Genomic DNA, 21,985 nt, shown 5'->3' with positions numbered 1-21,985 from the left:
CTATAATAGAATGCAATACAGTTTTTGGGGACAATCACCAAATTACAGGATTTACTGGTTTTGATTTTTTTTTTATGCGTTTGTAATTTTATCCTGTCCCTGACTTTACGGTAGTGTGGTCAAAACGTTTTTCACTCTGTTTAAGACCTTTTCAGTTTCCCTCATGCAGATTGTCCTAGCAATATCCCCCACCCTGCAGAACTCAGCTCAGGTATAGTAGGAGTCTCTGAGTGGGTCTACAAAGCTATGTTGAAACAAGAACTGATGTGAAGTCACAGAGGGGCAATTCTAATTAGTCTGCTAAATGTTAACAGATGTCCACTGATGTGTGCTTAGTTCTCACTTGCCTATAACTTATTTAAAATCTTTCTCTCTCATGCAAGGAAATAAATTGCACTAATCCTCATTGAGGACTTATTTTTGTTGTAAAGAGGGGGAGAAAACCCAATAAAATCAGCATGTGGCTAGAATTTTGTTTGGAGTGTTTTTTTTTCGTTCCTTGCCAAAATGAATATCCACTGAACACATTTTGCTTAAACTTTTTTTTTGTTTGAATTAACAAAATCACCTTTGAGCAGAGCAAGAGACAGAATGGAAAACTTGTTTGCAATTTTTTTTTATAAACTCAAGTGATTTTAATACATACGTTTGCACAGTCTTTCCATAGCAGGAGTTATCACCACTCACTCTAGAATCCACAATGGCTGCTCTGTAATACTTGATCTATTTAATTATATCTCTGCATTTGCAGCTCTAGTGGAATATTAGTGCTTCCAATAGATGTGTAAGAAAAATGGTTAAATGTGGCCCATAAATAGGATTACTAAAATTCCATCAATTTTAGGATTATACATCAAATGCTTCAGTTGGCAAGTGTAAGCAGGGCATTCGGCATGTAATTGATTTTAAACTTAATATTTCTTCATTTCCAAAAGCCTTTTTCATTCAAAAGAATTCTGATTGTGACGTACAAGTATATGTTCAGAATCAGGACACCTACCACTTAAATGCATCCACTTAGGAGAGAGGAAAGAATGTAACCGTCCACAGCAACATTACAGTTTAGAACAGAAAGTGAATGATGATTTTATATTAAAAAGAAAGAAACTTTCTAGTTTAAACTGTAGGAGGGAATTAAGCTATGCAAAAGGTTATTACCAAGTTGAAAATTGGCCAGAATGTGTAGCATTTATTATCCCATCTCTTATATACAGTGCCATTGGATGTGTAATGGGCAACATTGATCAGGCCTGCACATTTATATTTTATTCAAAAGCCTGTACCACTTAGCTCATTAAGATAAATGTGAAATAACCCAAACTTGTCTCTGCAGCCTGAAGGGGGCATTTTTTTCATGTTTATTCCTTTTTTATTTTATTTTTTTTTTACTTCAAGAAGAAAAAAGCTTAAACAACAATATGGGAGCTGCTGCCTGTGACATTTTAGACTGTATCCATGAGTACTAGCTTGTGGAGTGTGAGACACCTAGAACTGAATTTTTCATACTTAGAAGCTGTCAATAACCTAGTTCCAGATTTGGACCTTAGCGTCCAAAATATGGGGGTTAGCATGAAAACCTCCAAGCTTAGTTACCAGCTTGGACCTGGTACTGCTGCCACCACCCAAAAAAATTAGAGTGTTTTGGGGCACTCTGGTCCCCCCAAAAACCTTCCCTGGGGACCCCAAGACCCAAATCCCTTGAGTCTCACAACAAAGGGAAATAAACCTTTTCCCTTCCCACCCCCCTCCAGGTGTTCCTGGAGAGAGACACCGAAGTAAGCTTCGTGAATCTAAACAGAGGGATTCCACCCTCCCCGTTCCCAGCCTGGAGAACAGAATTACCGAGAGTCAATCTCTCTTCCCCCCCCTCACCCAGAGTGAATGCAAAGTCAGGCTAGTACATTTAACACACACAGGTTTTCCCCTGACTTCTTCCTCCCACCAATTCCCTGGTGAGCTGCAGACCCAATTCCCTGGAGTTCCTCACTAAAGAAAAACTCCAACAGGTCTTAAAAGAAAGCTTTATATAAAAAAGAGAGAAAAATACATACAAATGGTCTCTCTGTATTAAGGTGACAAATACAGGGTCAATTGCTTAAAAGAAATATGAATAAACAGCCTTATTCAAAAGAATACAATTTAAAGTACTCCAGCAACTATAGACATGTAAATACAAAAGAGAAAAAACCATATAACTCACTATTTGATCTCTTTGTACTTACAACTGGGAAACAGAAGATTAGAAAAGCAGGAAATAGAAAAATCCTTCTCTAGCTGAGAGAGATTCAGGCAGAAGACAAAGAACTCAGACACAAACTTCCCTCCACCCAGAGTTTAAAAAAGTCCTGTTTCCTGATTGGTCCTCTGGTCAGGTGCTTCAGGTTACTTTTTTTTTCAGGTGAAAGAGACATTAACCCTTAGCTATCTGTTTATGACAGAAGCATAAATTAAAAAACGTAGACAAAACTTTCACCACTCAAATAAGACTTTAAGATATAGGTAAATTAGACACGTTAGGCACATCCAAATTAGACAACTTTTGAAAGTCCGCCTTGAAAGGCATTCAGAAACTTATGACAACTTAAAATTATCGTATTTGTTTTTGTATGATCAGAAATTGAATATTAACACATCTTGCAAACACTTATTGATCATCATTCACTACAGTTTGTAGTTACGTGGACATGGAGGCAGAGGTGAGACTTTTAATGAAGAGTAACCCATCCAGTCAGTTAAGCATTGTTTTATAGTTTGAGAAAGTGAATTCTATCTAAATTTCCTATTTGGAAAAGGATGTTTAACTACAACAAATGGGATAGGGATGTGAGGAGACAGGTCACACTTCACCCATGAAGCTTCCTCCCTCCTTCCCCATTGTCTTAGAGAAAGTAGGACTTAATAAAAGCTGCTTATTGAGTTCAAACAGATATAAAAGAGGAGGCTGCATGGGGAACATTTTTTTTCTCAGTGTATTTTTTTGTCAATATTATTAACTAGCTTCTGGAATTTTAAAATTAACTATTGATGTCCATAAAAATACTAGACTCAAACCATTTACTTCATAATATGTATACTATTTTGTCTTCACGGTCTGGTATTTGGATGCCTTATAGGCATCCTATAAATTGATTAAATTATAATACTGTTTCTGGATTGTAGATATTTACTGTAGTTATTGGTCTGTGGGCAAGTCTGAAGAAGACCCTAATTTAAATGATCATAAGGAAGTTTAGCAGAGGCTTAGAGATGCAATTAGACCAGACACATTAGAATTACTTATGTAGGGTATTAAAAGGTTATCTTTAGAGTTGAGACACTGACTCACTCAGGGGAAAGTCATCCACTGGATATTATGTAAATCAAAACATAAGCAGCTGGTGCGAAGCTCCACTGAAAAGCATGAAATCGGGTCAACCTAGAAAAGCCCATACTGCATGGATACCTAATGTAATTGTTCTGAAGTCTGCCCAGTAATAAAATTTTCTTTCTTAACTTTATACTAATATTTTCAGCTTTATCATTCTAAGTCACTTTTTAAGGGTGGATCTAAAAAAAAATGAACATGTTTCTCCATATTGATCAAGTATCATAAAATAGTTTTTCAAGATTGTAACTCGAAAGAAGTAAACTTTGAGTTGGCTGGAATGAGAAAAAACTGCATATCTACATCAGCAGAGAGAATCTTGGATAGTCATATCCTCAAGAATAGGAACATTTAAGGAACCTTTCAGTGTAGGGTTTGTCTTCATTACAGTGCTCACCTGATGTATAACATAAGTGTTGCCTCTAACCTGATTCCTGTTCACACATCAAAACCTATGGTTAAGGTGGTGCTTTAACTTTGAGCTAGCTGGCCTGTCACAAGGTGTTAGTTGAAGTTCAAGTGCTATTGATTCTTAGGCTAGTTATGAAGTAGGGATACAACTACTTTGTGCAGCTCGAGTGTTTTGCAGTGTGATCATTCTCACTTGAACTAAGCTAATTCAAGAGGAGTTAGCTCAAGTGTAGATAACTTGAGTTAATTCTTCAATGAAGATATGCCCTTAGATATAGGATTTGTCAACACCAGAGTTTTGGATTTACCGATCAACTGGACACCCTCTGAACTGGAAGTAATTGGGCAGCAGCGGAGATGCACGCATGCACACACCTACACACATGCATGCAAATACTTTACTGCCTTGGAGATTTAACCCTGGGGCTCAGGACTTCAGCCCAGGGGGAAGGGAGGGTTAGGACTGCAGCCTCAGGGTGAAGAGCTAGGGGGCAGGATGTTAGGGCTTCTGACTCTTGGGAGCACCATGGCTCAGGGCTTTAGATCTGGAGGGAGTGCTGGGTTCAGGGATTCAGCCCTGTGGCTCTGTTCCTAGCTTCTCAGCCCTGTGGGGGGCGCAGGGCTTTAGCTATTTCGGGAACACTAGTTTCAGCCACAGCGGTCCCTCCCGTAGCTAAAGCCCTGAGCCCCGCACCCCACCCCAGATCAAAATGCCTAAGCCCTGGTGCTCCTGATGGTCAGAAGCCCTGACTGCACCTGCGGCTGCAGCCCCAACCCCCTCTCCCCAGTGGCTGAAATCCATAATGTCTCGTTAGGAGTTCCGGACATTTCAGGGTTACAGACAACCTTCATTCCTGAGGTGTCTGTGACTCTGAGGTTCTACTGTACTAACAGTAGTTATTCTGCCCTTGACAAGTTTTTTTTCATTTTGAAACCTTTTGCTAACCAGGTTAAACCTCATGGGATACATATCTTATTTTTAGGGTCTTACCAAATTCATGGCCATGAAAAACATGTCACAGACCGTGAAATTAGATCTCCCCTGTGAAATCTAGCTGTTGAGGGAGGGGCAGGGCTGGGGATGTCAGCCAGGGTCTCCTTTGTTTCGCCAGGCTGGGGAGGGATGGGACTTCCTCTTCTCCTGCACGGCTGCTCTTGAGGGGAGATCAGACCCACCTCTGGGTACCTCCCTGGCTGCAGGAAGCTCTGTGGCTACTAACAGCTCTGAAGGCTCCCAGTGGCACAGGGGAGATCAGACCCAGATTCAGGAAGCTCTGCGGCTCTGAAGGCAGCACAAAAGTGAGGGTGGTAATCTCCCAACCTCCTTACATTAGCTTTGTGACCCCCATGATCCTCTTTTGGGTCGGGACTCCCACGGTTACAACACTGAAAGTTCAGATGTAAACATCTGAAAACATGAAATTGACCAATTTTAAAACACTCTGGCCATGAAATTGATCACAATGGACCGCAAATTTGGTAGAGCCCCACTTATTTTCATGTCGATCTAAGGGATACAGTGCTTAAACGTTCCTCTAGCATACCATTTTACTCATAAAAGATAGTGTGGAGGATTATCCCTGAACAAGAGCTATAGCGAAAACAAGTAATCTTGATAGTTAACACCCGTAAGCTCAATCAATGGCACTTGATAAATACAAAATATTGTTCTAAATAAGATGGGATCACTTAATACAGTAGTGGAAGATTTGTTCCTGAAACATCAGAATTCTGGCACTAATACCGTGTATGAAGTGAGTTGAGGAAGGGTAAAAAAAAAAAAAACAAAAAAAAAAAACTTCCTTCACAGCTAGTGCTGAACCATTTGTAGCCACCCCACAGTAGGTGAAGTTAAAGCCAACGTTTGCAAAATAAGCAGTAATTTTAGGAAAAAAAACACAACTACTACTACTTAATTATGGATTGACCTTTGGTATCACAGAACTGCTTGATCTCTCTTCTAGTGAATGTTTAGCCATTTAGTGAATACATTTTTAATCCAGGTCAATCTGGAAAAGACATGTAATACTTCCCAAAACATGGAGTGTTACTTTCAAGACAGGCCAACTCTAACCAATTGACTGTTATCTGTATCTGCGTTGTTAAAACAAATAAGCAAACAAAAAAGTTGACCAGGTGATCAGTTGCAAACTGAAGAGTTGAAGCTTTAAATGCTATTCCAGATGTCTGGTTTTATGTTTATTCTGAAGGACAGATTTAGATGATTTTTAAATGTATGCTAAAACTTGTTTACCGTGGAGACTCAGGTATGATTTGCTGAGTAACTTTTGTAGTTGCTCCTCCTTTAGGCTGACAGATATCAAAAAATAATTAATGGATAATTATCATTGAACGGTGGGCTGTTTCCAGTAATGTTCTACAGAGATTGGTTCTAGTTCCAGTGCTATTCAATATTTTCTTTGGTGATCTGGAAGATAAAATCACTTCTGATAAAAATTACCGGATAACTACACACACATTAGCCAAATGGTTAGTAATTCTGAGAACAAGGTAGTCACACAGAGTAATCAGAATCACCTGAGAGGTGGGGCCAATTCAAACATGTTTTTAATACAGTATTCAACAGGATATGCTTTATTATTAAATGGTCTTTAGACATGGAGATCTTATAAAAATAAAAGGGTATTATAGCTAAGTTTAAAATGTAATTTTCTAGCTGAACCTCCTTGTTCATGTTTTGTGTGCAGAACAAAAGTTAGTTAAATTGTATTTAAAAAAAACACATCTATGTAGTGATTATATGTACAATTTTTGGACCTGATTCTGCAAAGAGATCCCAGTGGCCAGGTGCTTAAGCCCATGTGAAGTCTTACTGATTTAAAATGACTCTTTGGGGATGCAAGTATTCCTACTCCTACATTACTTTACAGGATTGGAGTCAAACACGATATGTTGATTGTTAGCATTTAATAATAATGTTGTATAACATTAATATCTTTTCAAATTATTTGTAGTGGTACATGATCAGCATTGTGCACATCTACAATCGTTGGAGAAACAGTGAAATTCGGTGTTACGTTAATGGTCAACTGGTATCCTATGGTGATATGGCTTGGCATGTTAACACAAACGATGTAAGAGATTTTTCTTTCCTTTTCTTTAGTGACTGTTTGCTATCCTCTCAAGTGCATGCATAGGACCTTAATTCATTTGTACATTCTTATTTGGTTAAAAAATAGGATTGTATAAATAACAGGCATGTTTATTTCCTTAAATTTTTTTTAATTTCTTAAAAAAAAAAAAAATCAAGGATTGGGTTCTGCTAGAGTTATTTCTTTTTTAGTTATATATTTTAACAGAACATCATCTCTCTGGGGTTAGATTTATTTCTTATCTTTATTAGCATATAAGCTCTTATGTTGAGACTATTTTGAAGAGAGATGAATATGAAATTCACTAACTTCAATGTGTTTTCAGATTATAGAAGATATTTTAATGTATGATAATATATACAGACACTGGATAACACAATGGATTGGAAATTATCTTTTTTTTACCTGTGGGACATTAATTTTATAATATAAGTTTTCCCTGAAATAGCTAAAATTCAATTTAAACATATTTGAGTAACAGAAAATGTTGACTCTAATTGAACCAAGTTACCACACATATGTCTCATAATAAAAATTTAGTTCACTTGTGTTGCATATCTGAAGTTCTTATACTGTGTTCAGTCCAGATTGAAATGTTTTTAATCAATTTTAAAGATTAAATATCCCCAGTTGAGAGGTGGAAAATGGAGGCAAAGAGAAACTAAATTACATGCCTTAGTCATGTTACAATGTGTGTGGCAGGTCCAGGAACTCAGATCTTTGTAGTCTGAATCCTGTTTCTTAATAACAAGATTGTCTTTCATGCCTTGTATCAGTTGGCGTGATGTTAATGAAGTGCCAATTGTGGCACTACAGTTAAACATGTTGAATTTTTTGTGTTAAAGCAGGGATTCAATCTTTTTGTTGTGTATGTAAAATGCAACATATTCTCCACAAAATTACAGCACTACTTTTTGGTTGCTGAATGAAATGAATGAGAATTCATAAATAAATCTGTTAATTGTTTTGAGTTAAGATGAATTTTAAAACAGGTCCTTTAAATAATATAGCAACATGTTTCATCCCCATCTCAATGGGAGGTGTGGGTGATTGGACTGCCTCGATGAGACACAGCATATGGAAGTGAAGTGGAGGTGGGAGTGCAAGCTTGGTGAAGCAGCAGCCAGGCCCCTTCTCCTCCTGATGTCCTCCACCTCTTATTGGCTGGGCTGTTTGGCTCTCATTCGCCCCTTCACCTCATCCTGATCTATTTAAACTCATCATGGGGTTTTCAAAGGCCTCTTGCTGTTTTCAGCAGTCCCTTCCTCATTCCCCTTAGTTGTAGAACAAGAGCTGTGTTCTTCAGGAAGCTGCAGTCTGACTCACTGCCTATTTGGCCCATTGGGCCAAATTGGCCCAGTTCTGATATTTTTTTGACTTCCTCAGAAAGTCATGGAGGCATGGTTGGGTTGAAAGGAAATAGCCTCGATAGTTTATGATTAGGAAAAGTAAGACTGTTTAGCTCTTTGCAATTTGTGACTGGTGTTCAATATGGACAAAAACTACAAGGGCCAGCTCCCAGGGGTAAATGAAAGCTGGGATTTTGTAGGTGGACAGTGTTTCCCTAGGAAAAGGGGGTACCTGAAATACTTGTGAACTGCAGTTCCTGCCTTGATACTCTCTTCCCCCTCCTCCCATGTCTCATGGAAGGTCTATTCCAAGTTCTTGATTATATGAGTGGATCTGGTGACCCCACTCTGAACCCAGTTAAATGCCAGGTATGTGAGAGTGGGGATGGGCATATAGTGATCTCTCCCATGTGATGTTAAATTTGAGGCCTGCCACTTAATGACAGACACAGGGATGGATTTCATTTGCCTGTTTAGCCTGATTGCTTGTAGTGTAGATGTAACCTATTTGGCAATCAAAGGATGATCTTCCCCTGTTTGTGTACACATGCTTGTGCTTGCTTGATGAGAGCTTGTATGAGTATAAATAGAAGTGTAGCCATGGTAGCACGGGTAGTGACAGTGGAGTCATGGCTGAGCTGTGCGAAGTACAAACCTACCTGAAACCAGTGGGTGTGTGTTCAGCATGGCTAACCCATGCCTCCTTCTCCCCTCCTGGTGCTACCACAGATATGCTGCTATTTATACTGACTCTCTAGCTCTCATGAAGCAAGTGCAAGTATGCTTACACAAACTGGAGAATCATTCCCCTAGCTCACAGAGTAGATGTAGCCTTTGTTAATTCATTTGAAATCTTGTGTATAGGCTACATTTGAAGACATTATTAAGATTACTAGTAATTGTTTACTGCTGTTCTTCATAATTGAAGGAATTTGCTTCAGCAGAGGCTGAGGAATAATATTCGACTAGAGAGGATTCCATGAAGAATTACCATCTTTCAGATTTAAGACCATCTCACATTGTTCTCAGTGGGACTGAGAGAAAGCTGTCCTTAACAAAGATGGATCTTGCTTCCATACATATCTTCTCATAGAGCTCCTCTTCACCTCCTGACATAGAGGTACCAGATTCTCTGACAGGGAGTTTGCTTTCTTTGGGAACTGTTGGAGGCAGTGGCCATTTTGATAGAGGACCATTATTATCTCAAGGATTTCTGCCTCAGTATCTGCTGGTAAACTTTCAGCTATGAAAACTAATGGCAAAAATGACCATTAATCCTCAGTATTTCTTTAAAAAAATATTAATTGCACTAGATCTATACGACAGGTAGGGCAGGAAGAATTTTTATGGGGCAGTATGTAGCATAATGTGGAGGTTAGGATTGTCCTTTGTACCTCCCCAGATTCTGTGTGAGAGTGTGACTTACCCATTCCTGTGCAGCCTGCCTCTCAGCTTGGTCGTCTTTCTGCTCACAATGCAACCAGTTTCAGTGTCACCTCTTCAAGTTCTTTCCCCTATGCCACCACTTTCCCTTTCCCCCACCCCTCTGTCTGGCACAGTGGCTCCTTCCATATCCTACCACCTGACCTGCTTGCTCCTCCAGGGATGGCAGAGCCTTATTCACACTCTGGCATAAGTGATATCTGACAATGCAGGAAGGATTCAGATATAAATATCTTAAGCTACCTTCACTTCCAGCAGATTTTGAGAAGAGTTTTGAACTTTGAGAAATCCACCCTTCCAACTCTTCTTTCCTATCTTTTTTTTCCTGCAAAGATCCTTCTCATCACCCACTTTGAGAGAACATGCTTCTTAATCAGCATGGGAGCAATTGTAGAAGATTCCTAGCAGCATAAAAGAATCCTCTTTCCAAATGGCAGGCAGTGCTTGTCACCTTAAATCAGCGGTTCTCAGCCTTTTTCTTTCTGAGGCCCCCCCCCCCTCAACATGCCATAAAAACTCCACAGCCCAACTGTGCCACAACAATTGTTTTTCTGCATATGCAACCCAGGGCACAGCATTAAGTAGTAGGAAGTAGGCAATTGCCCAGGGCCCCACATCACAGGGGCATTCTGAAGCTAAGTTCCTCAGGCTTCAGCTTTAGCCCATGGTATTTGAGCTTGGGGTCACAGGCTGCAGTCCTGCGTGGTGGGGCTTTGGCTTTCTGCCCTGGGCCCCAGTGAGTCTAATACTAGTCATGTTTGGAGGACCCCCGGAAACCTGTTTGAAGCCCTCCAGGGGGCCTCAGACCCCTAGTTGAGAACTACTATCTTAAATAATAAAGTATTATTTTACACAGATAATTGTTCATGGATGAAAAGATACATATAAGATTTCTAGAATATATTTCCCAGTAGTGCTAAATTTTTTTAATATATGCAAAGATTTCTTGCTCAAGGTGTTCAATTCTATATAGCTCTTCTTGGCAAATGTATTAATAGTTCTCTTACTTCATCTGCATAGATTTCAGGACACGTTACTGATTGAATGGTACAGAATCCAAATGTAAGGGGTCTTTTCAGTAAATCTGTTTTCAAGAATAGTCTTATTTCTCTTTTCTATTATTAAATCCGACTGTGTATCTCTAATTGGATGACTCAATCAAACTTCTGTCCCTTTGATTAGAATGTAAATATAGTGCCACAGCTTTTGCTAATTTGTGATTCTCAAGTTATGTTAACGATAGTCTTTATAGAATTTGTAAATTAAATATTCTTTCCGGAAATAAATTATTTTTCAGTCATGATTTGGAATCTTAATGCACACAAGAGGAAATAATGCTATGAATGCCTTTTTGTATTTTAAAAAAACAAATAGTCCCGGCAACAACCAAAACCATTGAGAAAAGGAGATAAGTTAATTGAGTTAATTTTAATAATAAGTTAATTTTAGAGGAACTTGACATAGTTAGAAACCAATTAGACTCCTTCATTTAAACACAAGCTAATAAACCCCTTCCTCTTAATTTGGTGTCAGCTTTTTGAGCAGGGTAATTAATGGGAAGTGAACATTCAAAAGGCCACTTTGAGAGTGGGGAAAGAGGGAGACTTTAATTTGTTTTAAAAATAACAGCTTCCTTCTCACTCTGTAAATAGAATACGTAGCTCAATTAAAATAGCACTTCTTCAAGTGATAGTCTACATGCCATCCACTCATGGTATTGTATGCCTCCTGTTGCCAGAAATCAGAACCTTTTTCCTGCTAGCTGTCCCCTGTTGGTCCTTGGATGCTCATAGAATGTCTGCCCTCCAGCCTATCCCCTGAGGGAATAAAAGGGTGGTGCAGACCAAGTGCTACTCAGTTCCTTCTATTGCAGCCTTAGGCTACAGACAGAACATTTTAGCAGTCCATTATCTTTGTTTTAAACTCCCTATTTACTTTTGTAAATATTTGTTGTTTTAGTCAGTTAGCTTTAGATTAGTTCTTTGTTAGTATTTTAGTTTTAATTAGTATTTTGAGATAGGTTTAATATTGTTAGATACTGGCAGTGGGTGATAGGGCAGCTATGATGGCTCCTAAATCTCCGTGTTCTAAGGTATGTCTTTCATGTAGGGTTGCTATGCTGGTCAGAGACACTCAAAAAAAAAAGTGTTTTTATTGTCTAGGGGACTGGTATATTCCTAGTAAATTACTATCTACTGTTGTGTTGGCAAGTGGTCTCAAAAAGAACAAGGAAATTTAAACTCAGGATGTATTTCCTGAACAGATCCATGAGACCTGAAACAGATCCTGCTCAGTCAGATCAGTCTGTCTCCAGTGTTCCCTCTACAAATAATGCTCCTGCAGCTGTTAAAAGATCTATGGCTAAGAAGGGACACACTTCGATCTCCTGATCCTTCAAAAAAAAAAAAAAAAAAAAAAAAAAAACAAGATTACCTCAAACTGCTGCTTTGGAAGGGACTTCATGGCATAGAAAAGTACCCACGACAGCCCTGAAGGATATCTGAGAGATTGTACCATTAGAGAGAGTTATCTGAACACTGAGGCTTCATTATGGCTTCTGAAGGTTACTGTACCTTCTACTAGAGGCATACCATCAATATGCAAGGATTCAGTACTGAGTTACTCCTGGGGGAATTCTGCGCCACTGCACAATGCAGAATTTTGCAGAAATTAATGTGCGTGCAGAATTTCCTTTCCCCTGCAGAAATGGGCTGCAGTGCTGCTAGCGTTACTAGGGACTGCTGGCCCCACCAGAGCCCAGCTCACACACAGAAGACGCTGCTGGGGGAAGAGAGAGGGGGCTAGAGGGTTCCTGGCAGCTGCAGTTTCCAGCATGCTCTGAGGGAAGGAAAGTGCAGTGTACGGAAACTATATGTGCAAGCCTGGGACCAAGCATCAGAATGTTTCTCCCTCTGGATCCCTGGGCTCTGGGTGGGGAGGGGGCAGGTATCAGGGCAAGGGGGCCCCACAACTGGGCTCTAGTGGGGAGGGGTTTTGGGGCCCCTGCAGCTAGACTTTGAGGGGGGAGAGCTCCCTGGCAAAGCTAGGCTTGCGGGTGGGGGAAAAGGTGGCAGAGAAACAGGAACTAGTTGTCATAGGGATTTCGTTGACACTCTACTCCTGGGGGAAATATTGTATGTCTATATTGGTACAAACATACTTGCTGTCAGGTATTTTGAAATAAATTATTAAAATAATTGAAACTGGCATGATTATGTAGTGTTATTTTGACAAATGAAATTTGCAGAATTTTAAAATGTGTGCAGAATTTTTTAAAAATTTTTTTGGCGCAGAATGCCCCCAAGAGTGTACTGAGTGCACAGGCAGCATCTAAGGTCAAAGATTCTGCCTCTGATACCTTTCTGATCAGTATTGTATACACTGTTACTAATTTGGTTATACATCTCCAGCACTGGTACCAATTTTTTCATCACCTTCATTGATGATACCATCAGATATAGTGGTATCTGATCATCCAGAATCTTCTCTATCGGCTCATGCTGCCATTCCATTATCAGTACTGTGTAGCAGTGACTCATAAGTGTAGTCTGTTATACATGTGACTGCAGGATCTGGTACTCACTTAATGAAGACTCCTCAAAGATGTGCTCCTTATTTCAGAAGAACGTGCATTATCAGTTTCTAATGCAAATTTGGAGCAATCTCCTCCTTACTCACTTGCTTATCTTTCATCAGAGGTTCATCCTAAAACCATACCTCAGAAGTCTTCTCTCAAGGATTATGAACGTTCTCATGCTTCACCCTTATGAGCAACCTCCTGATTTGAAGAGTTAACGGCAACTTTTTCCTTATCGCTGGTTGATTATATACATTTTCAAGAGGATTGCAGCAGTTCTGGAAATACCAATTGAGGTGGTTTCTGACAAATATCATAAGCTTTTAGCTATTTTATATTCTTTTACTCATGACAGAGCAGCCATGCCCTAAATGACTAGTTAATAGAACCAGTGCAAACTTTATGGCCAACCTCACCAATTATTGCAGCTACATCAAAGAAAGCTGATCGGACATATCAAGTTCCCAGGGAAAACTTAGAAACATTTTACACCAATCCATTGCCCAAGTCTTTGGTGGTCATTGCTGCTCCAGAGCACACAAAGCAGCTCCTTATAAAATGACTCCCAAGAACAAGGAGCCTGTGGGTATGTCTCTACTGCAATTAAAAATCTATGGCTGGCCCATGCCAGCTGACTTGGGCTTGTGGGATCTGTACTTTTGGGCTAGAGCTTGAGCTCTGGGACCCACCCCCTTTACAGAATGCCAGAGCCTGGTCTCCAGCTCAAGCCTGAACATCTTAATCTTTTGGGTAGAAAGAGGTATTCCTTGGCTATACTCCAAACAAGCATTTACTATCATGCTCTTCTATCTAGATATAATTGGCTGTTGGCAAAAACTGTTAGCATTTTTGGATAAGTACCTCAGGAATCTCAACAAGAAATGCAGACTGTTGTTAATGAAGGACTTTTAGTCTTCAGAATTGCTTTACAAACAGCTACAGATGCCGCTGACATGGCTACCTGTTCAGTTGCATTGATGATAGTCATGACGAGCTTCATGGCTTCAGTCCTCTGGCTTTCCACTTGTTCAGAATACAGTGGAAGAATTACCTTTTGAAGGAACAAATTTATACAGTCCTAAGACTGATTCATTGCATACTGTGAAGGTTTCAAGCACTGCCTAAAAGATCCTTGGAATTTATAATTCACAAATCAGAAAGAGACAGTACAGGCAGTCTAATTACAGGTGACTGTGATGTTTCACAGAGGTACTCAAGATTGAAGAACCTCACTCTCACCCACCTTTAGCATCAGGAAGCCTTGTCTTGCCTGCTGTGGGTCAGCTCCTCAACTCATAGACTTTAAGATCAGAAGGGACCATTATGATCATCTAGTCTGACCTTCTGTACAGTGCAGGCCACAGAATCTCACCCACCCACTCCTGTAACAAATCCCTAACCTATATCTGAGTTATTGAAGTCCTCAAATCGTGGTTTAAAGACCTCAAGATGCAGAGAATCCTCCAGCAAGTGACCCATGCCCCATGCTGCAGAGGAAGGCAAAAAACCTCCAGGGCCTCTGGCAATCTGCCCTGGAGGAAAATTCCTTCCCAACTCCAAATATGGTGATCAGTTAAACCCTGAGCATGTGGGCAAGACTCACGAGCCAGCACCCAGGAAAGAATTCTCTTTAGTAACTCAGATCCCACCCCATCTAACATCCCATCACAGACCATTGGGTATATTTACCTGCTAATAATCAAAGATGAATTAATTGTCAAAATTAGGCTATCCCATCATATCATTCCCTCCATAAACTTATCAAGCTTAATCTTGAAGCCAGATATGTCTTTTGCCCCCGCTGCTCCCCTTGGAAGGCTGTTCCAGAAGTTCACTCCTCTAATGGTTAGAAACTTTCCTCTAATTTGAAGTCTAAGCTTCTTAGTGTCCAGTTTACATCCATTTGTTCTTGTGTCCACATTGCTACTAAGCTTAAATAATTCCTCTCTCTCCCTGATATTTATCCCTCTGATATATTTATAAAGAGCAATCATATCTCCCCTCAGCCTTCTTTTGGTTAGGCTAAACAAGCCAAGCTTGAGTCTCCTTTCATAAGACAGGCTAAGGACAACACAAGCACTCCCCTCAAGGCCTAAAAGGCCACTGCCACTCTACAGGTTAACAATTGGCACATTCCAACCCTCTGAGCTCTCCGTGGGGTATCCAGGGACTGGTCTACTGGACAATCACAATATTCACAGATTTTCAGCTTCTAAAGAAACAGTACACTCCAATTTACCAGTTCCAGCTCAGATCATTGCTTAATACGCCGCAATTATACTAGATTTCATTGTAAACATGTCTAAGTTTATTTAACAAAGTATAGATGTTCAACTAGTAGCAACTAGAAGTACTGGAAACAAATGGTTACATATATAGTAAAATCATAACATGCATTCTGGAGTATTCCTCACCCAAAATCCACGCAGGGCTTTTGAGCCATCCTGGGTGTGATCCAACTTTCATGAGCCAACATGCTGTCAGTTTGCCTCCTAGAGGAAGAATTGTGTCACTCTCATTGCACCCCAAGTCAAACCACATCAATCCTTTGTCTTTATTCATAATCAGGATACCCCAGCTATTGGTTTCTTCCTGTAGATTTCACAATTTCTTAAATTGCATCTGACTCAGTATGGAAATTAGGTCTAGCTTGTAAGGCATACAATACGCAAATGACCGAACAGGGAGATATGAATCAGTTACCTCCTCATGACCTGCCTTAACTCCAAGACCTTAAGAACATAAGAACGGCCAAAGCGGGTCAGACCAAAGGTCCATCTAGCCCAGTATCTGTCTACCAATGTGGCCAATGCCAGGTGTCCCAGAGGGAGTGAAGCTAACAGGCAATGATCAAGTGATCTCTCTCCTGCCATCCATCTCCATCCTCTGATGAACAGAGGCTAGGGACACCGTTCTTTACCCTTCCTTAAGAATATATTTTTCAGAATGGATACATAACTCCTTAAATATTATCTGTACATATGTTTTGCAATAATTATGACAACCAGTGAGCTACTGGTTCTCAGTAGAGATCTCACATGCAACCCTTTGGTGACCTATTATGCAGATATCTGATGGGGGGTTTCCTGTAAAACCCTATGCACTCCTGGTGCTTTTTTCCAGTTGGCACAAAGTGGTCCCTGGGTCACATCAACCCTTTCAACCACTTCAGTCTTCTTTCTTTGAGAGACAATCTGATATATCCAACATGATTAAGCACTATAGTCTCAGAGGCTTTTCTGCATATAAATATGTTGGAACTTGGAGCAATTCACATGGCCTATATATTCTTTCTTTATCTAATCCAGGGCAAAGTTATTCATCATGACAGACAATTCCTCTGCCATATTTTACATTTTAAAAAAACAAAGAGAGGCAAGATTAACACCCTTATGTCAAAAAGTGCAAATTCTTTGAAAGTGGTGTATTAGAACATAGTGTCCCTGAAAGCAGCTCATCTGCTAGTTCTTCTGAATAGTTGTACAGACCTAAGCTAAGCAGACAGTTTCCATCAAATCATGAATAGCTTTTAAGAGAACTGTGGCTTGTGTAGTATTCCAGAAATGGAAATGATCTCATGTGCATTGCTTTGCCACAAACCTCAACAAAAAGTGTCAGCGGTATTGCTCAAAGGCAGGGATCAGTCCAGGCTCTATAGCGGATGCATTCACGGTCCCTAGGCTTTCATCAGGCTTACCTCCAATACAGTTGATTCCGAGAACTTCTGCAGTGAAACTCAGTCAAGACTCAACTTCCATAAATCTCATTGCACCAGCATGGCCCAGGCTATATTGGTTTCCAGACCTGATCAGGTTGTTGATACTTTCACTGATCACCCTTCCTCTGATTGCTGACTTTGTATCACAGAACAAAGGGACAAATCTTCCGCTTGGCATCATTACATCTGACAGCTGCTTGAATAAGACTAAAAACCTTTTCTTAAGCAGTTTTAATAGATAACAATAAAAAAAAAAAAACCTTTCCACCGGAGCTACTTATAGATCAAAATGGAAAAGATTAGATGGTTGGTCCTAGGACCATAGTATTTCCCCTTTTCATATTGATGTTACTTTCATTTTAGATTACCTTCTATCCTCAAAATTCTCTAGATTGTCAATGATTTCCATTAAAGTGCATCGAGCACTGGTATCTGCATAACATCCTAAGATTATGGTTATAATATATTTTCTCATCCTATTACTGAAAGATTTCTTAAGCATCTGGCTAATGTATTTCCACCCATAAAGGATCCATGTGCTCCATGGGATCTGAATATTGTATTGGCTAGGTTAATGAAAACCTCATTTGAGCTTTTAACTACCTGTCTGTTAAGTCTTCAGTCTGTGAAATCAGTATTTTTAGTAGTGATTACTTCTGTATGTAGAGTGAGTAAATTTAATACTTTGATGTCAGGTCCTCCCTATATAATTTTTCATATGGATAAGGTTTCATTAAGGCCTTATCTGAGTCTCCTACCTAAGACCAGTGTAATGTTAACTAGTCAATTAACATAACAATCTTTTGTCCAAAACTTCACGTCAGTAGAATGGAAAGGACTCTGCATTCTTTAGATATATCTAGAGTTTTAGCCTTTTATCTGAATTGAACTAAATCTTTTAGGCATTCTTCCAAATGTATTTTGTCGTATGCCAGGAGAGTTAAAGGTAAACAGATTTATTCTCAGAAGCTTTCAAATTGAATTTCAAGACATTAAATTGTGCTACATGCTTGCAGGTCAGGATCCGCCATTAGTAATTAGGACCCATTGTACAAGAGCCCAAGATGCTTCTGTAACTTCCTTTAATAATGCCTCTATTTTAGAAATTTGTAAGGTAGCCACATGAGCTTCTGTTCATACTTTCAGAAAACATTATGTAATTGGACAGGCAACTTGAAGAGAGAAAGCCTTTGGTAGAGTAGTACTGCGATCTGTCTTTATGTAAGACTTCAATACCCACCTCCATCTGTAAACTGCTTTTCAATCTCTGAGAGTGGAAGTTATAAATAATCACTCAATGAAGAAAGAGTGATAGTAACTGATATTCTTTGAGATGTGTTGCCTGTGGGTTTCTCTTAGGGTGACCAGATATCCTAAATTTATAGGGACATTCCTGATTTTTGGGTCTTTTTCTTATATAGGTTCCTATTACCCCCCACCCCCGTCCGGTTTTTTCACGATTGCTGTCTAGTCACCCTAGTTTCTCTACACCAACTTTAGTTCACGGCAAGCTGGGGTGTGAATCTGTGCAGCAGTAGTCTGCTGTGGACTTAAGTCTGGTATACACTTCAGAGTTAGGTGGACATAAGGCAGCTTACATTGACCTAACTCTGTAAGCATCTACACTAAACTATCCCTCCCACTGATGTAAGTCGCCCACTATTCTGATGTCATAACTCCAGCTCCATGAGAAGTGTAGTGCTTAAGCTGAGGTAATTAGGTCAATGCATTGTCTGAGTAGACACTTTATTGCTTACATTGCCTGTTGCTGCATGGGTCTGAGGGCTGTCGATGCAAGTGCTCCTGGGTGAGGACACGTACCACTGACCGAGCACAGTGTGGACTACAGTGATTGTAGTTGACCCGATTTAAGGAGAGGTCTCAGAATACTGGAGAAGGGCTAACATAGTGCCCATTTTAAAAGGGAGAAAAGGAGCAGCCAGGACAGCGTAGACCTGAGAGCCTGTCTTCGATACCTGTGAAGTTACTAGAGCAATGTATAAAACATTTATTTTGCAAATACCTGGAGAATGAAGGATAATTTCTAGCAGCCAGCATGGATTTACCATGAACAAATTGTGCCAAACCAGCTTGATTTCTTTCTTTGACAGGATAACTGGTTTGGTGGATAGGGGGAATGCAGTGGACATAATATACTGGACTTCAGCAAGGCTTTTGACACAGCCTCTCATGACATTCTAATAATTAAGCTGGAGAAATGCAGATTTGGCAAACTACCATTAAATGGATTCATAATTGGCTAAACAACCACAAACAGAGTAACTGTTAATGGAAGGAGGCCTCAAGTGGGGATCTGTTCTGGATCCGGTGGTGTTTAACATCTTTATTAATGATCTAGATTAAGAGTAGAGAGCATACTGTTCAAATTTGCAGATGACACAAAGCTGCAGGGGAGGGTTGCCAACACTTTGGAGGATGGAGCTAAAATTCAGAAGAATCCTGGTAAATTGGAGAACTGGGCTATAGCCACAAAATGAAATTCAACAAAGACAAATGTAAAGTGCTACACTTAGAGAAGAAAAAACAAATGCACAAATACAGAGTGGAGTATAACTGGTTTGGCAACTGCACTGCTGAGGAGGATCTGGGAGTTGTGGCGGATCACAACTTCAACAGGAATCAGCAATGTGATGCTGTTGCAAAAAAAAGCGAAGGCAATTTTAGGTCGCATTAATGAGAGGCATAGCATTCAAGTCACAGGAGGTGATAGTACCACTGTACTTGACACTAGTTGGGCCTCCGCCAGAGTACTGTGTCCAATTTTGGTCACCAATGTATAGAAAGAATGTGAAGAAACTGGAAACAATCCAGAGGCGAGCAATAAAGATGATCAAAGGGATGGAAGGCAAGCTATACGAGCAAATGCTGAAGGAACTGGGTATGTTTAGTTTGGAAAAGAGGAGATTGAGGGGGCATAACGGCGGCTTTCAAATACTTGAAAGGCTGTCATAAAAAAGAGAAAAGTTGTCCTTTCTTGCTGCGGAGGGCAGGGCAAGAAGCAATGGGTTTAAACTACAGCATAGCAGTTTTAGATTAAATCCCAGGAAAACCTTCCTAACTGTAAGAACAGTAGGACAATGGAACACACTGCCTTGAGAGGTTGTGGAAGCTCCTTCGCTGGAGGCTTTCAAAAGGAGACAGTTGTGGATGGTTTAGACATGACAAATCCTGTGTCTTGGCAAGGCTTAGACTAGATGACCCTTGTGGTCTCTTCTAATCTATAGAATATATAGCAAGTTTATACTTTGACACATGTTGTTATATTTTATATTGAATTTTAAACAGGTTTATTTTTAAAAAAATAAACTTATTTGATTTAAATACAAATGTTAAATCATTTTAAATTTAAAAAACAAATATCCACTGCTATTAAATGATACTGTTAATATTGTTGTATCACCTAAAGGGTTCAGTCAGGTTGTGGCTTCATCATCTTAGATGCTGTACAATATATACAGGGCTTCTGATTTTTTATTTTAATCAATTAACTCTGATAAAACACTAGTGATTTTTTAGAAGAAATTGGTGTTCATGCAGTAAACACCAGAAAAACACTGGAAATGGTTACTTGTATTAACCATTGATGGACCTATGCTCCATGAACTTATCTAGTTCATTTTTGAACCCTGTTATAGTCCTGGGCTTCACAACATCCTATGGCAAGGAATTCCACAGGTTGACTGTGCATTCTATGAAGAAATGCCTTTTGTCTTTTAATGCCACCTTTTCTGTCTTTTAAATCTGTTACCTATTCGTTTCATTTGGTGACCCCTAGGTCTTGTGTTATGAGTAAGGCTGCAAGTTTGTCAAGGATTCCATGACTTTCTTGGACCTCCGTGACTTCTGCAGCAGCCAGTATGGCTGGCCCGGGGGCCACCTGAGCAGCTCGGGCAGGCTCTGGGTTGGCTGAACCAGCTGCTGCTGGAGCAATCTCAGGTCACTGCACCCCTTTCCCCCAGTAGCAGGAGAAGTTTGGATGTGGGAGGGGGCTCGCGGCTGGGGTTGGGGCACAGGAAGAAGTGAGGGCTCTGGGCAGTGCTTGCCTAAGAAGGCTCTTTAGAAGCATCAACATTTCCATCCCTCAGCTCCTTGCTCCATGTGCTGCCTCTGCCTACAGATACCACCCCGCAGCTCCCATTGGCTGTGGGGCAGAGGCAGTGCGCACAACTGCCTGGCCGTGCCACCGCCTAGGAGCTGAGAGAGGGGGGTGTCGCCACTTCTGGGGAGGTGCGGAGCAGGTAGGGAGCCTGCCAGCCCCTCCCCCCCCAGCACCAGTGGGGGTTCCAGGCTGCCCCCTACAGTGCACCTGAGACACCCACCCAGCACCTTCTGCACCCCCAGGCTACCCTCCCATGACACCCCAGGATGCTCCCCCACCCCATGATTTAGTCAGGGGTATATAGTACAAATCATGGACAGGTCGCGTGCCATGAATTATTGTTTGCTGCCCATGACTTTAACTAAAAATACCCATGACTAAAATGTAGCCTTAGTTATGAGGAGGAATAAATAACACTTCCTTATTTACTTTCTCCACACCAGTCATGATTTTATAAACCTTGATCATATCCCCCCTTAGTCATCTCTTTTCCAAGCTGAGAAGTCCAAGAAGCCCAAGTCGTCTTAATCTCTCCTCATACCCCAATCATTTTTTGCCCTTTTCTGAAGCTTTTTTCAATTCCAATATATCTTTTTTTAAGATGGGGTGACCACATCTGCACACATTATTCAAGGTGTGGGTATACCATGGATTTACATATAGCCAATATGATATTTTCTGTCTTATGTATCATTTTTTAATGATTCCCAACATTCTGTTCACTTTTTTGACTGCTATTGCACATTGAGTGGATGTTTACAGAGAACTATCCACAATAACTCCAAGATCTTTCTTGAGTGGTAACAGCTAAATGAGACCCCATCACTTTATATGTATAGTTGGGATGATGTTTTCCAATATTCATTACTTTGCATTTATCAACATTGCAT

The 21,985-nt window shown here is 40.2% G+C and overlaps 1 protein-coding gene across 10 annotated transcripts in view; it reads left to right on the top strand.

Moving 5' to 3' along the window:
• The window catches only part of NBEA (neurobeachin), an 881,590-nt gene that overhangs the window by 191,957 nt on the left and 667,648 nt on the right, over positions 1 to 21,985 (top strand). For all 10 annotated transcript variants that reach the window (XM_050937106.1, XM_050937099.1, XM_050937102.1 and 7 more), the window contains exon 7: positions 6,751 to 6,870. In XM_050937106.1, coding sequence (XP_050793063.1) covers positions 6,751 to 6,870 — 120 coding nt within the window. The remainder of the gene's footprint in view (positions 1 to 6,750; positions 6,871 to 21,985) is intronic.

This window comes from Gopherus flavomarginatus, chromosome 1 (assembly GCF_025201925.1).
Source record: "Gopherus flavomarginatus isolate rGopFla2 chromosome 1, rGopFla2.mat.asm, whole genome shotgun sequence".
NCBI classification, from domain to species: domain Eukaryota; kingdom Metazoa; phylum Chordata; order Testudines; family Testudinidae; genus Gopherus; species Gopherus flavomarginatus.
This window is presented reverse-complemented; position numbering and strand designations above follow the sequence as displayed.